Here is a 15,538-nt window from a genome sequence, read left to right on the forward strand (position 1 = left end):
TTGGGAATTCAGGAAAAAAATATATCTAGGTCCGACTGGGAAAGATCGTTTAGAACGGTCATCCAACTCAAAATCCCCATATCTCAAACTGGCATATTTCTAAACCTCCGACCTGAACGCACCATGACCATCAGAAGCAGGTACCATCAGCCCAGTAAAATAAAAAAGCCATTTATTTCAATTTATGCTCAGCTGCGCTTTCCAACTGCTACACCAATCTATTGGTGATCTATTTTCTATTCAAAGCTCGAAAATGAAATAATCTGGTCTGAGAAGAACAATATTGGCAGGGCAGGCATATAGGGGAGGGTAGTCATTGTAAAATAAGAATTTGTTAACTGACTTACCTAGTTAAAATAAGGTTAAATATAGCCAATATGCTGTGATAATCCATTAGGCCTATTGCACAAACCTCATTCTTACAGAACTGTTTTTATTAGGGTAATGTAAAAAAAAAAAAAGGTCAGTGGTAGCTCTGCTTGCTTTTTGATTACAAAAGTGATCTTGACTCAGAAAAGGTCTAGGGCAGTGGTCACCAACAACTGAAAGGCTGGTCCTTGTTGTTTCTCCACAAGCACCATTAAACAACATTGTGTACCAAGTTATTTATTCAGAACACTTACATTCATGTACCAAAACAGCATTTATTTTCATCCCATGAAAGCATACTCTTGAAATAAGCCGTTTTTATTTTCAGGGAAGCTAATGAAAAACACAAAACAGGTAAGATGTATAGGCAGGATAATATTAACATGATAACACTAAACGAAACGGAGCATTGCAGATGTAAGGTAAAATGTAAGTCATCCATAAAATAAGGACAAACAAATGTCAAATCAGGTGTGTTCCATTATGGGGAGGGGGGGGGGGAAATAGGCACTGGAAAAAAAAAAATCGGTCAGTAATTTAGTCAAAAGGAGATGCTAAGGTGTCTATGATACAAAAAAAATGATTTGGTTGGCACCTGATTTTCCTAGGTTCTGGCCTTTTCTAGGGAGTTTTTCCCTGGCCACTGCTTCTACACCCGCATTGCTTGCTGTTTGGGATTTTATGCTGGGTTTATGTACAGCACTTTGAGATATCAGCTGATGTAAGAAGGGCTTTATAAATACATTTGATGTAGGCTTAACTGCATTCAGTTGTGATACTGAGCAATCCACAAGTAAAAGGGAAGGATGGTGAGGATGTGCACAGGTTGGTTATGTGTAAAACTTCATCAGGTTGCAAAACAAGTTGTGGTTAGGTTAGGAGTCTGATGAAAACGCTCTGTGTGTGTTGGGGAACTGCTGAGAGCTGAAGTCAGGGTCCTCTCTCACTCGCTTCTTTATGTCTTTCTTCACCTGATACAGAGGACAAAGGTGGCAATTTACAAAAAGGGTCGGTCAACATATAAAATGCATCAGCCATCATCGTTCAATATTCATAAATCACGAGTGGTGCAAAATACTTTAGTTTACTATTTATAGTTAACAACTTATTTCGCTACATTCCTAAAGAAAATGTACTTTTTACTCCATGCATTTTCCCTGATACGCAAAAGTACTCGTTTAGATTTTGAATGCTTAGCAGGACAGAAATTGTCCAATTCGCACACTTATCAAGGGAACATCCCCGGTCATCTCTATTGCCTCTGATCTGGTGGACTCACTAAACACATGCTTTGTTTGTAAATTATGTCTGGGTGTTGGAGAGTGCCCCTGGCTATCCGCAAATGAAAAACAAACACATAGTGCCATCTGGCTTGCCAAATATACAAGGAATTTACATTTACTTTTGATACATAAGTATATTTAAAACCAGACTTTTACTCAAGTAGTGTTTTACTGGGTGAGATTCACTTTTACTTGAGTCATTTTCTATTAAGGTATCTTGACTAGAAAATGGGTACTTTTCCCACCACTGCATATAACAGTCAGTAGCAGCTCCCTAATGACCATTTAGAATCGTCACACATCTGTAATATTAGGAGAAGCCATGGAATGATGGAACAGCTTGTTTTTCTGTCAGTGAGTGTTAGTGGAGGACTGTACCTGCTCTGCATAGGCCTCCTGGAGCTCAGGGCTGTCAAGCTCCTCCTGCAGGTTGTCTGGGGAAGTGACCGGCCTGACTTCGGCCGTCCTTGCCGCCCTGCTCACTGCGTCGGAGAGGGAGAGAAGAGCGCCGTCCCCCTGTCCTGTCTGACAACACACACACCCTGGTCATACGGCCAATCCAACTTTCAGTGCAAGAATAAGCCCTTGCACTCAGATGTTGAACATAGCATGCTGATACTACAATGTGATCAGAGTTTACATTAGCCCTGAAACAGCAAGGCTCCCATGTTTTAGCCATGGAGGGTCAACTACAGCCTGGAATCAGTCTGCCAACAAAGCTTACAGGATGCCTCCTATAACGGAAGACTAGTGAGATCAGGGCTTGTCTTTTGTACATAAGTTTCATTCACATGGCCGCACAGGCAATCTATTTACCTTCCTGCGTTTGGCAGGCATCCCATGTAAATAGGCGTCAGACATGGGAGGCTGGGCCTTCATCTTCCTCTGGGTGATCAGGTCATGTCTGATGATGGGTACCCACTCCTATCACACAGAGACAGACATGATCAGAATGACAGACAGTTAAACTCACTATCGAGAGCCATAACGGCACATTGGATTTTAAGACTTGAATGGGTTTGGATGCAGATCTGATTAGGCGATTACACTTCCGTTGTTGGATCATTTCCTTTCATATTTTCTTTCTCCAAGAATCCAAACTACAAGTCAATGACAGGTTTGCAAAAATTCAATATAAATTCAACTAGAAGCCTGTATGTAAAAAGAAAGGAGAAAACATGGGGACAGAGTGGAAGACAGAGAATGGCAAAGCAACTAAAATGGACAAGAGAAGGACTGGACAAGTAGTGGGAGAGAGCTGAACAGTGTTCTTACAGCAGGGACGGCAGCAGCCCAGGCCTCGGTCTCTCTACCAGGCTCCTCCCTCCTGCTGGCTTCAGCTGCTGCCATGGCGCCACCCAATGGCGCAGCCCCTCCGGTGGCTCCAGTTTCCCTAGACTCTGCCCTAGTCTCCTGTGACGACGCCATGGCTTCCTCAGCTGTGGGGGCTGGGGAGTGGGTGTCCTCCATCTAAGGTGGGATGGAGAAAAGAGAGTTATGGTGAGGAACTAAAAGAGACAACACACCAAGGTATATTGAGGACAACAAAATGAATCTTACAAATACATTTGAAACGCTCACCTCTATGATCTGGGCACGTTGAGGCTCCTGTGCATTAGAAGCCTCCCCCTTGGAAAGAAACCATTTAACATATATTGCTTGAGTGGAATCTGGTAATGGAATCAATGACAGCTATCATAACGGACACTTGATTAGAAAATGATGGTCTCCATGTGCATTGTTAGATAGTAGTCCAGTAAATAAGCCTTCTAGAACACTAACAGTGTGCTTAAAAAAAAACACACTGATCTGTTTGTGAGATGGTCTGTGTGTAATTACCTGCTGTGTGTGGACGGCATAATGCAGTATCTGGTCCTCTGTGACGGGGATGTGCTCCAGGATGACCTGCAGCCTCATGGTCATCATACTGGTCAGCCAGTTCACCAGGCTGGGGTTCATGTCAGTCGACAACGTCCTCTGTAACGGGAGAGGGGGGTCAATCACAACCTGCTGACCAGATTTCAGTCTAATCATATCCATTTAGCTATTTTTTTCTAATCTATAGAAAGAGTATTGCAAATCATCTGACAGACAGAGAGACAGAGGAAAAACGGGAGGGAAGGAGGAGAGACATTGAGTGGGAGGTTGTATATCATGTCATAAGGAACATTGAGTGTGTGTGTGTGTGTGTGTGTGTGTGTGTGTACTGACTATGCGGTGGTTAATGACAGAAGTGAGGGCACTCTGCTCTCCTCTCAGACAGTACAGGTTGAGGGCCAGACACTCAAACAGCCCCTGGTTGCACATCTGCAGCAGCTGCGGCCCAAACGTGTTGTCTGCAGGCGGTGAAAACACAGCAATAAGTGACAAAAGCACTGACGTTCATAGGCCAGGTCTGATGAATTGCGTCAAATAAAAGAATTTGGCACAATAAAGACAGAATGTTACCTGTGCAGTGGAGTATGTGTGTGGCGATACGCGTTAACTGCTGTCTGAAGAAGGACAGGTTGGTCTGAGTGATGTTGACACCCTCCAACACTGCCACTGAAGACTGAAGGACCAAGACGAAGAGAGAAATGTGAGGGATTGATTCACGTCTGACCAACTGGCCACGGGGAGAATTTAAAACGTGACTGATATTGAGCAATTTCAAGAGCACTGAGTATAAAGGGGGCAGCCTAAGTGAACTACGGTACTTACAAAGCTCTCGGTAATATACTCCTCAAGTTCATTGATGAGACCATCAGCAGCAGCCTATGATCACAATGAAAGAACCAAGAAAAAGAACCAAAGAGAGAAAGAGGGAGAGATGAGACTCATCAAGTAGCTCATCTAGCCCCATGTGCAGTGACACTAATGACAGGTGACACTAATTGACAGGTGACAGTAATGGACACATAACAGTAATGACAGGTGACAGTAACATCCCAGATAGAAACGGTTATATAGACGGTGGCCCACTCACAGCGACATTGTGGTCGGTGGGTTCGCTCCCGTTGAGGTAATGCTGGGTGAAGAACTGAGATAGCTGGGTCTGGATGCGGCCCAGGGGCTGGTTCTGGCCGTGGAGCAGCAAGACCAGGTCCACCATGGAGAAGTTCTGACACACTAGGGTCAGTAGATCTCCAAAGAAACCTGAGGGAGAGAGACAACTGTGTGGACATGGAACAAAAAAAACATTGAGGAAGAGAGAGCACGGAAGAAAAACATGGAACGCGGGAGAAAGAGATTACACTTCATAGACAGAAACAGAAAGAGAGAGCAAGGTACAAGAAAAAGGGAAAGAGAGAAATGAGAAAAAAGGGAAGAAAGAAAAAAGCAAACAAGACAGAAACTCTTACCCATGGCGTCCCCTGTGCTGGGTGTGAAGATGTTGCTGGTCTCGGAGAGCCTCTGGATGAACTGGGCGATGCTCTCAGTGTTGCTCTGAGGAGAGCCCAGGGAGCCCATCATGGTGGACAGAACCCCCTGTACAATCCCAGTGAACAACTCCGGATTCAGGGCCTCTCCCTGGGCCCCAGCACCGTCCCCCGTGGGAGGGTTAGGGGTGGTCCCGGGTGGAGGGGTGGGGGTGCCAGAGGCAGGGGGCTGGGGGGCACCGTTGGGGGGTGGTGGGAAGACTGGTCCGGAGGCCTGTGATAGAGAGCGAGATGATGGACAGGTAGAAAATAAAATGTATTATATGAAAGATATGTAGTTAAGAAACCATTATGGTAACACTGGAGGATGATGTAATCTTGGTTTCAACCATTCGGTTCTAACAGGCACTACGGCTATATGTCCTAATCCACAAAATACACTTGGAACAAACTCCAATCCAGACACTGACCTGCATGAAGTCAGACACTCCCTGGACGAAGGCAGGCACTCCAGGCATGGCCACAGTGATGGAGGGTCCCATGGCCCCAGGAACTGTCCCCGCTGTCCCCAGGAGAGAGCCCAGGAGCTGGGCCAGGTCAGGGGGAGCTCCCTGGGGCATGGTGGGGATGGCTCCGGACTGGCCTGGGGGAACAGTGGTGCCAGGAGCAGGAGCAGGGGTGGGGATAGGGCCAGAGGAGGAAGAAGAAGAGTTCGAGGAGGATGAGGAGAAGGTATGAGAAGCTGAGGAGAAGGTATGAGAGGCAGAGGAGGTGGCTGTTTGACCAGCTGGGGGGGAAAAGAAGAGAGGAAAGAAATTACAATGGGCTTATAGTACACTTAACACTTCAAACAGAGGATTCACTTTAAGTGTGATGGTTAACTAAGCAAAAGCACCAACAAAAAAAGCAGTCTAAAGAGGTGGGGTGTATATGGTATTTCTAAGACAGCATACCCATCTGTCCAGGCATCAGGAGTTGTCCCACCAGTCCACTGATCATCTGATTGAGGGCAGCAGGAGGGAAGGGCTGTGGGGGAGAGGTCATAGGTCAACAGTTTCTATAAGCATATAATACAAACGTGGCTATGCCATTAAGACTTTCAGAGCACTACAGCTTAAGACAATTGGTACTGTCGATGGAAAATGCCCACAATGACTAGCAAAACACGAAAGCCTCCGACTGAAATTCCAAGTCTGACAACTTCTTGTCAAAACTTGACTGAACTCTACAAGCCATTAACCTCAGTCCTGCACCAAACCCCCAATCACAAACATGCTCACCTGTCCTGGTTGCTGACCCATCATGGGGGGCACGCTAGCTCTAAGGTTGATGGTGGCCCCCCGCGTGCCAAAGGCGGGTGGAGGGACCCTGGGGGCAAAGGTGGGCCGGGTGAACACCACCCTGGCCTGGGGTGCCCCAGGAGAAGGCGGAGGGGGAGCCGTGGGAGTGGTGGTGGGTGTGTTAGGGCCAGTGGTGGAAGAGGTAGCGGTGGAGCCTGGGGGGGTAGGCTGGAGGGGTTGGCCAGGGATGGCGCCCCCGGTGGCAGCAGCCACAGCCTCTGTGTACTGGGCGATCTGCTGCACGATGGACTGCATGAAGTCTGGGTTCATCTGAACACCGGGGGGCATCTGGAAGCCTGGGGAGAGAGGATAAGAAAAGGTTTCTTTGTGCCTTGACTATTGGATTCAGGATCTCTGGTATATTGGGCTTTCCTCCAGTCCCCAGTTATTCGGAGATACAACCAGAGGTAGTAAACCATTATCATGAAATGTTACCAACACTCACCTGGCTGACCCATTCCTGCAGCGTTTGGCTGTCCAGCTGCCTGAGGAACACCAGAGTCTGTACACACGAAACATAATGTTTGAACCGTAAACAGTGTGTAAAAACAAATGGACTTTGGTTTAACAAGCACGTAAAAGAAAAACACCCTTCCAAAATTGAACGAGACCTATCGATTTGAGCAGTACAGGGACCAGTACAGTAATTTGACTATCGGTCAAAGAAAGAAAACTTTCTCTCAGAAAATACCATTTGGCAATAAGGAATAAATACAACGGTAGAGCTATTCACTTCCAATGGGCCATTTGTGGACGAGAAACGGATGGACACGTAGTGGTAAACATTCAATCAGTGGCGGGTAGGGGACAACACACCGTCCGTGTTCATCTGCATCATGACCACCGGCATTGTCTGGTGGCTGATCCTGATGACCCGGGGGCCGGGCTGTCCCTGTCCAGCCTGCTGATTGGACAGGGGAGGCTGTGAAGGGGAGGTCTGTCCCTGACCTGGCTGGTCCGATTGGCCGGCGGCCTGACTGGGCTGGGCCTGTTCCTCTGTAGCTGGTCTGCCATTGGACGCCATTGTGACCGTGGCTCCCAGGTTCATCTGCAGATGAGTTTCAAAATGTAACTGACGTACTGTGTCCCATTGGCAAACGATATCAAATGAAGTTTAAACTAACCAATGTAACTAAATACACTACCGGTCAAAAGTTTTAGAACACCTACACATTCAAGGGTTTTTCTTTTCTTTTGAGTATTTTCTACATTGTAGAATAATAGTGAAGACATCAAAATGATGAAATAACACATATGGAATCATGTAGTAACCAAAAAGTGTTAAACAAATCTAAATATTTTTTATATTTGAGATTCTTCAAATAGCCACCTTTTGCCTTGATGACAGCTTCATGAGGTAGTCACCTGGAATGCATTTCAATTAACAGGTGTTCTACAAATTAACTTTTAAGAAGGCAAACCTGTATATTGAGAGAATGCCAAGAGTGTGCAAAGCAGTCATCAAAGCTAAGGGTGGCTACTTGAAGAATCTCAAATATAAAATATATTTTGGTTTGTTTAACACTTTTTTGATTACTACATGATTCCATATGTGTTATTTCATAGTTTTGATGTGTTCACTATTATTCTACAATGTAGGAAATAGTAAAAATAAAGACAAACCCTTGAATGAGTAGGTGGTCTAAAACTTTTGACCGGTAGTGTACGTAAGACAGAAATAATGTAATAGGTCTAAGTGTCTGATAGGTGACAATGGGATACAACACCGACTAACATGTAGCGGGATGTGATGGTGCACGGCTCCAGGCATGGAGACTGGGGAGGTGTAGTGAGACATTGGCCGAATCACGTGTAGGTGGCGTGGGGTGGGGCTCAGCAGGTTGCAGCGCAGGTCGCTAAGGGCAACCAGGGCATTGCCCAGGAGACGGAGGGCCTCCCCCACCAGGTTGAGAATCCGCTGGTCCTCCTCTCTTTCCTGTGTGTGACAAGAAGAGGGCTTAAGACATTTTCTGAGAACGTGTGTTTTGATATTTTATTCAGGTAGTCTTGTGGGGAAAGTGACAAGTATTGTAAGAGTCCGACTGCAATTCAAGGCAATACAGCAAACGCCCATGAGCACTAAGTTATGAGGAATGCAGCGGTGAAAAGCTTACAGTGTTGGCGTATTCTGCGGTGGTAGCAGACTCTAGGATAGTGTGTGTTCTCTGGACGAATGGCTGAAGTCTCTCCTCCACCCTCCTCAGCTCTGACAGCATCTCCACCAGCTCTGCTGGGCTGGGGTGACTGTCAAGGGGAGAAGTTATCCTTATTTACATGCATCACAGGTTTATTTATTTGACCTTTATTACACAGAGTTACACATGGGATAAACAAACGTACAGTCAATAACACAATAGAAAAAATCTATATACAGTGTGTGCAAATGTAGTAGGATTAGGGAGGTAAGGCAATAAATAGGCCATAGTGGCGAAATAATTACAATTTAGCAATTAAACACTGGAGTGATAGATGTGCAAGTAGAGATACTGGGCTGCAAAAGAGCAAAAATAAATAGCAATATGGGGATGAGGTAGTTGGGTGGGCTATTTACAGATTGGCTATGTACAGGTGCAATGATTGGTAAGCTGCTCTGACAGCTGATGCTTAAAGTTAGTGAGGGAGATATAAGTCTCCAACTTCAGTGATTTTTGCAATTCGTTCCAGTCATTGGCAGCAGAGAACTGGAAGGAAAGGCTGCCAAAGGAGGTGCTGGCTTTGAGGATGACCAGTGAGATATACCTGCTGGAGAGCGTGCTACGGGTGGGTGTTGCTATGGTGACCAGTGAGCTGAGATAAGGCTTGGCTTCACCTAGCAAAGACGTATAGATGACCTGGAGCCAGTGGGTTTGGTGACGAATATGAAGCGAGGGCCAACCAACGAGAGCACACAGGTCGCAGTGGTGGGTAGTATATGGGGCTTTGGTGACAAAACAGATGGCACTGTGATAGACTGCATCCAGTTTGCTGAGTAGTGTGTTGGGGGCTATTTTGTAAATGACATCGCCGTAGGGTATGTTCGGCAGCATGAGTGAAGGAGGCTGTTGGATTGGAGATGCTTTATTTATTTTTTTATTCCCCTTTTTTCCTCGCCAATTTCGTGGTATCCAATTGGTAGTAGTTACAGTCTTGTCTCATCGCTGCAACTCCCGTACGGACTCGGGAGAGGCGAAGGTCGAGAGCCATGCGTCCTCCGAAACACAACCCAACCAAGCTGCACGGCTTCTTAACACAATGCCCATCCAACCCGGAAGCCAGCCGCACCAATGTGTCAGAGGAAACACCGTACACCTGGCGACCTGGTCAGTGTGTACTGTGCCCGGTCCGCCACAGGAGTCACTAGTGCGCGGTGAGACAAGAACATCCCTGCCGGCCAAACCCTCCCCTAACCCGGACGACGCTGGGCCTCCCGGTCGCGGCTGGCTGCGACAGAGCCTGGACTCGAACCCAGAATCTCTGGTGGCACAGCTAGCACAGCGATGCAGTGCGGGCAGCGATCGGTTGAAGAGCATGCATTTAGTTTTACTGGCATTTAAGAGCAGTTGGAGGCCACGGAAGGAGTGTTGTATGGCATTGAAGCTCGTCTGGAGGTTTGTTAAAGTGTCCAAAGAAGGGCAAGAAGTATACAGAATGGTGTTGTCTGCAACCACGATGTCTAAAGTCAAGTTTCATGTGTTGATGTCAATGGGAAATTCTGTGCGAAACATTTTGCGTGCATGTCTCAAGTTCCGGATTAAGCCCTATTCTTCTTATTTCACATGAAATGCCCAAAACAAGTTTGGTACATTTTTAATTCCCCCAGCATCCTTTTTATTCAGTATATAGCAAAAAAACTAAACAAATGCAGGACAGTGATAGTTAGCAATAATGTCTTACTTGGGTCCAGCTTGGGCGGCACCCTCTGTTTGAGTGGAGGAAGAGAAGGATGGAGGGGAAGTAGATGGAGGTGGAGATGTGTCCATGGGCTGGGTGGAGGGAGAGGGAGTGGAGGAGGAAGAGGGAGGAGGTGCAGCAGCAGCAGAATCCGGTTGGGCTGAGGTGCCGCTTGGTTGACCCTGAGATTGAGCGACAAGGTAGCAGGTAAGGGGAGAACGTTGCTCAGTCATCTTAATTGAATTACTTCGAACTCAAATAGACCTGCTTCCTGAGACTGCCTAGAATATTTTCAAATAACATTTTGTCAAAATACTTATGTTTCACGCTTGAGACAGTTTATTCATTAAAAACTAGGTCTATACTGTGGGTATCCTAGTTGTTATAATCTTTATAACTTAAAACCTCACCTCCATCCTCTCGATGAGAGCATTGGTGTCCCTCAGCAAGTTCTCAGCCAATAGCAGTCTCAGCCTGGGCTCACTCTGAACCGATTGGTCCATATCAATGTGCACATTCATGGAACCATTGCTCTGTGACAGCAAGAGTATTAGTTGACAGCTACTCAACATGTTAATTCACAGAATTTTGTACATACAGTTGAAGTCAGAAGTTTACATACACTTAGGTTGGAGTCATTAAAACTCGTTTTTCAACTACTCCACACATTTCTTGTTAACAAACTATATTTTTGGCAAGTCGGTTAGGACATCTACTTTGTGCATGACAAGTAATTTTCCCAACAATTGTTTACAGACAGATTATTTCAGTTATCATTCACTGTTTCACAATTCCAGTGGGTCAGAAGTTTACATACACTAAGTTGACTGTGCCTTTAAACAGCTTGGAAAATTCCAGAAAATGATGTCATGGCTTTAGAAGCTTCTGGTAGGCTAATTTACATAATTTGAGTCAATTGGAGGTGTACCTGTGGATGGATTTCAAGGCCTACCTTCAAACTCAGTGCCTCTTTGCTTGCCATCATGGGAAAATCAAAAGAAATCAGCCAAGACCTCAGAAAAAAATGTGTAGACCTCCACAAGTCTGGTTCATCCTTGGGAGCAATTTCCAAACGCCTGAAGGTACCACGTTCATCTGTACAAACATTAGTATGCAAGTATAAACCCCATGGGACCACGCCGCCATCATACCGCTCAGGAAGGAGACGCGTTCTGTCTCCTAGAGATGACCGTACTTTGGTGCGAAAAGTGCAAATTAATCCCAGAACAGCAAAGGACCTTGTGAAGATGCTGGAGGAAACGGGTACAAAAGTATCTATATCCACAGTAAAACGAGTCCTATATCGACATAACCTGAAAGGCCGCTCAGCAAGGAAGAAGCCACTGCTCCAAAACAAAGTCAAGGTATTGGAGTGGCCATCACAAAGCCCTGACCTCAATCCTATAGAAAATTTGTGGGCAGAACTTAAAAAGCGTGTGCGAGCAAGGAGGCCTACAAACCTGACTCAGTTACACCAGCTCTGTCAGGAGGAATGGGCCAAAATTCACCCAACTTATTGTGGGAAGCTTGTGGAAGGCTACCTGAAATGTTTGACGTTAAACAATTTAAAGGCAATGCTACCAAATACTAATTGAGTGTATGTAAACTTCTGACCCACTGGGAATGTGACGAAAGAAATAAAAGCTGAAATAAAATCATTCTCTCTACTATTATTCTGACATTTCACATTCTTAAAATAAAGTGGTGATCCTAACTGACCTAAAACAGGGAATTTCTACTATGATTAAACGTCAGGAATTGTGAAAAACTGAGTTTAAATGTATTTAGCTAAGGTGTATGTAAACTTCTAACTTCAACTGTATAGAAATTGATAGATAGATAATCCATAAATGAGGATGCATACTATGTTATAAATCATATATTCGATTTCTTACCCCGGTGCTGGTGCTGACTCTGGCATTCCTTGCATTCTCTCCCAAGCCTGACATCATTTGCTGGACTGACATCTAAGAAGAGTGTAGTAGACAGTACAGGCTAGATATCAGTACTGTTCCACACCAGGCACTCAGGATATCATTATAAACCATGGAACAAAGACAAATTTGATCCAAAACACACACAAAAGCTGTACCTGGATCTGCTGAGGGTCCATGACGTTAACCGGGAGGTTGAAGGTCCCCAGCATGACATAGCTGTTGGCGTTGCGGTCCTGTGGGGGCACTTGGGACGTTCCCTGGGAGGTGGTAGAGGAGGGCGTCGCTCCGGCCTCCGCTACCCCTGACCCCGAGCCTGGCTGGGAGGGCTGAGGGGGGGCCCGCTCCACCAGGTGGATTACTTTTCCACCAACGTCTGAGACACAGAGGAAACAGAGAGCAAGGAACATCATCTCTGTTCATGTTAGAGGACACTGGTGCTCCATCAATCTATCAGGTGATGTGCATAGCAGCCAAACGGCTTACAGCAATTACATGATGGGTACGCAAGAGTTCTGATGGTGTGCAGTTGTATAATAGGCTTACAACTGTGCATTACTGGCCTTGTAAGTCATGGAATAAGTGAATAAGATAGTTATTCTATATATCACATTTAGACAATGTGCTTCTACATCTGCATTGCTTGCGGTTTGGGGTTTTAGGCTGGGTTTCTGTATAGCACTTTGTGACATCGGCTGATGTAAAAAAAGGGCTTTATAAATAGATTTGATTGAGACAAATGTCTGGCTGTGTTTCTGTTCTGTGTTGACAGATGCTTTGCTGCAGCTGTGTGCTGCTCCAGATCAAACTGTCTGGACTAATTTCATGTTTATTAGCATGTGGCCGTTTTGTATCGATTCCAGGCCGCTCCACCAACAGCATTACTCACTGTACTCTGTCAGGGTCCTCTCATCCTGCAGGACTCGGCCCTGGTAGATCAGCCTCTGTTTGTCCACAGGAATCCCAACTGAAGTGGCAATGTGCTCCTTGAACTCTTTCACTGTCAACTGATAAAAAGACACTGGTGTGAAGATTAGGCCTATATCCAGTACATGTAAGGCTACTGTGAAAGCGCTCCGTTGGAAATGAGAACATACCTGTCCGCCTACAGTGTAACTTCGGCTCTGGGAGTCCAAAGTTTTGACAGTCACCTCTATATCAGCACCCGGTTCCTCCATGGTTACGTTCACCCTGTGTGTCAAGTAACAGGGGCAATAGAATAGAGTATCATATCAATGCTGTCATGAATAGCATTATGTAAGGGATAATCAATGAGGGGCTACGCGCTAGCGGAGTGGAACTAATCTCACAGAGTTGCAATATTTTCCTGAGAACGCATAGAGCCCTGAGTTGATTACCTCTTTTATACCATGGTTATAACAACATTTCGACCTAACCAAATTCACATAGAAATTGTTGTTATAGATCTGTCGTTCTCATTGAAAGCAAGTATATGCAGTAAATGTTCTATGTGCGCTATTTCTATGCTTCCGTTCTTAAGTAATCTTTTGGCATCTTTTACTTGCGGTTTAGTACACCAGCTTTAAACAGCTGAAAATACAATATGTTTGGTTATGGAAAATACATTTCACAGCAGTTTAGATGATAGAATGATTCTCTAAACTGTTTTGTCAAAACTTAAATTAGGCAAACAGGAAATGGCACAGTGATTTCTGCATAGTGCACCTTTAACACATTTGCCGCTAAAAATGTGTTCATTTGCAGGTAGAAATGTGTTCAACATCCACTGAAGTAGCAAGCAAGATAACTATATTGCTGTAGTAGTTGCCTTGGTAACGAAACAGAGTTACTAGTTAAGCTAACCAAGCCATCAGTCCTAGCTTCAATGTTTTCAATTCGACTTTTGCTATCAAAAAGCAGCTCAAACGTAGAAAATAGCCATTGAATTCTACCATGCTGATGTACCGTGCGTTATAGGAAAATAATGTACGGTCTAGAATGCTCTTGAAGCCAATCAGAAACGAGTATTCAACAATATCCATACTATAATGTGGCAAATATAATTTCAATTGTGTCGTTATCTAGCTAACTTTAACGTTAGCTAGCTACTGCCTAAACAAAGATAATATGTGGTCTAACGTTAACGCTCATGGAAGCTGCCATGGCTATCCAGCTAAAATAGCTAGCTAGCTGACTGGCTAACATCCTTGCCTTGAAGCAAACATGGTCAAACAAAACCTTTTCATGTCAGCGTTCTCTTGATGAAAATCCATATTAATTGTAAATGGAACGTCTACAAAAGTGATGGTCCAATCAATTGCACACGAATATTGACGAAAAAACGACAGTGAAACTTGTAGCTAGGTAGCTCACAGCTACGTTAGCTTTTAGCAAGCAGTTCGCGAGCTAGCCTTGAGCTAACGTTCCCATTAGCTGTATGAAGTTAGCTAGCTAGTTACTTACTTACTTGATAGCTCCTACCTGTGAAGTTAAATCTTCCGATTTCACCAGAATATTTGCCAATTCTTCACCGATTATTCAGTGTTGAATGTAAAGCTAGCTAGTTCCTCATTTGATGATAGCAACTGCGGTTAAAGTAACGTGACATATGATTCTACAACAGCTGTGACGTTACATACATACAGTAACAAATGGGATGTGGTCATGAAGTCAGTTCAACATGTTTTGCTTATATCTGTTAAAAATGGATCTGCTAGACAGCTAGATAATATCCCCAGTGCAGTTATAGAGGATGTGAGGATGTTTTTGTTAAAACCAGGCCTGTAGGAAATTAGGGGAACCAAGAGGTTCAAGACCTCATTAACAAAGTGAGACATGATTTCCTTTCTTTAAAAGGCATCCCATCAAAGTGAACAGGGCTTCCAGTTCCAACAAAGGCCTGAGACCTGAGATGATCAATTCACAGTTATGTAGTGATTGAGAGAGGAAGACGAGACTGAGTGGGGCTTGAACCAGCAACCCTATGTTCATATTACTGGAAGGTGACAGTATTATAAAAGTTCTCATTTTTTCCTTTCTTGAAACTTGTTTGATAACTGCAAGATAAGTAGAGGTTGGAAAGCAGAAAGATGTGCTTGTCCTATACAAATAAAATGTATACTATGCCAACAAAAATATAATCTGCTGATAAATAAATCTGAGTTTGCATGTTTTGGCTAAAGCCAAAATAGGCATTGTACACTTGTGGGAGAAAAGCCTATTGCTGTGTGCATGCCAATAATCCTGGCTTCTTTATCTCCTTTCCTACATTTTTATTTTACTAATTGAACAGAAACTATAACCAAGAGACTAACCACTAGAGTATTTTCTAGTATGTAATATGGTTGATGACTACCAGGAACTATTTGAGAGGGAGAGCTGAAATTGGGACTTAAACAGTGGCTCCTACAGCACAGGTGAGC

At 44.7% G+C, this 15,538-nt stretch overlaps 1 protein-coding gene across 3 annotated transcripts; it reads right to left on the reverse strand.

Moving 5' to 3' along the window:
* Nucleotides 1-590: 590 nt before the first annotated feature.
* On the reverse strand, nt 591-14,755 carry LOC115177018 (large proline-rich protein BAG6). 3 transcript variants are annotated; one of them, XM_029737461.1, is made up of 25 exons: nt 14,598-14,755; nt 13,253-13,346; nt 13,045-13,162; nt 12,314-12,531; nt 12,117-12,188; nt 10,632-10,754; nt 10,225-10,403; nt 8,466-8,595; nt 8,087-8,287; nt 7,168-7,399; nt 6,797-6,853; nt 6,292-6,647; nt 5,965-6,037; nt 5,482-5,798; nt 4,994-5,285; nt 4,618-4,787; nt 4,353-4,406; nt 4,101-4,203; nt 3,864-3,988; nt 3,492-3,629; nt 3,234-3,281; nt 2,928-3,122; nt 2,469-2,576; nt 2,031-2,177; nt 591-1,340 (listed from the first exon to the last, which is right to left on the reverse strand). In XM_029737461.1, exons 2-25 carry the CDS (start codon nt 13,331-13,333, stop codon nt 1,245-1,247), a joined length of 3,633 nt encoding a protein of 1,210 aa, XP_029593321.1. In that variant the 5' UTR covers nt 13,334-13,346; nt 14,598-14,755; the 3' UTR covers nt 591-1,244. The 3 variants fall into 3 exon arrangements, with proteins under 3 accessions (XP_029593321.1, XP_029593320.1, XP_029593322.1); XM_029737460.1 differs by having other exon boundaries at nt 14,584-14,755; XM_029737462.1 differs by having other exon boundaries at nt 14,580-14,755.
* Nucleotides 14,756-15,538: the final 783 nt, after the last annotated feature.

The sequence above is a fragment of the Salmo trutta genome, chromosome 37 (assembly GCF_901001165.1).
Source record: "Salmo trutta chromosome 37, fSalTru1.1, whole genome shotgun sequence".
Classification (NCBI taxonomy): Eukaryota; Metazoa; Chordata; class Actinopteri; order Salmoniformes; family Salmonidae; genus Salmo; species Salmo trutta.

Bases quoted from the DNA above. Each gene is read 5' to 3' on its own strand.
- LOC115177018 (XM_029737461.1), bottom strand. From the start codon at position 13,333: ATGGAGGAACCGGGTGCTGATATAGAGGTGACTGTCAAAACTTTGGAC. The intron at 8,596-10,224 runs GTAAGACATTAT...TCCCCTTGACAG, and splicing joins GCCGCCCAAGCTGGACCCAA to TCACCCCAGCCCAGCAGAGC. The intron at 8,288-8,465 runs GTAAGCTTTTCA...TGTCACACACAG, and splicing joins CCGCAGAATACGCCAACACT to GAAAGAGAGGAGGACCAGCG.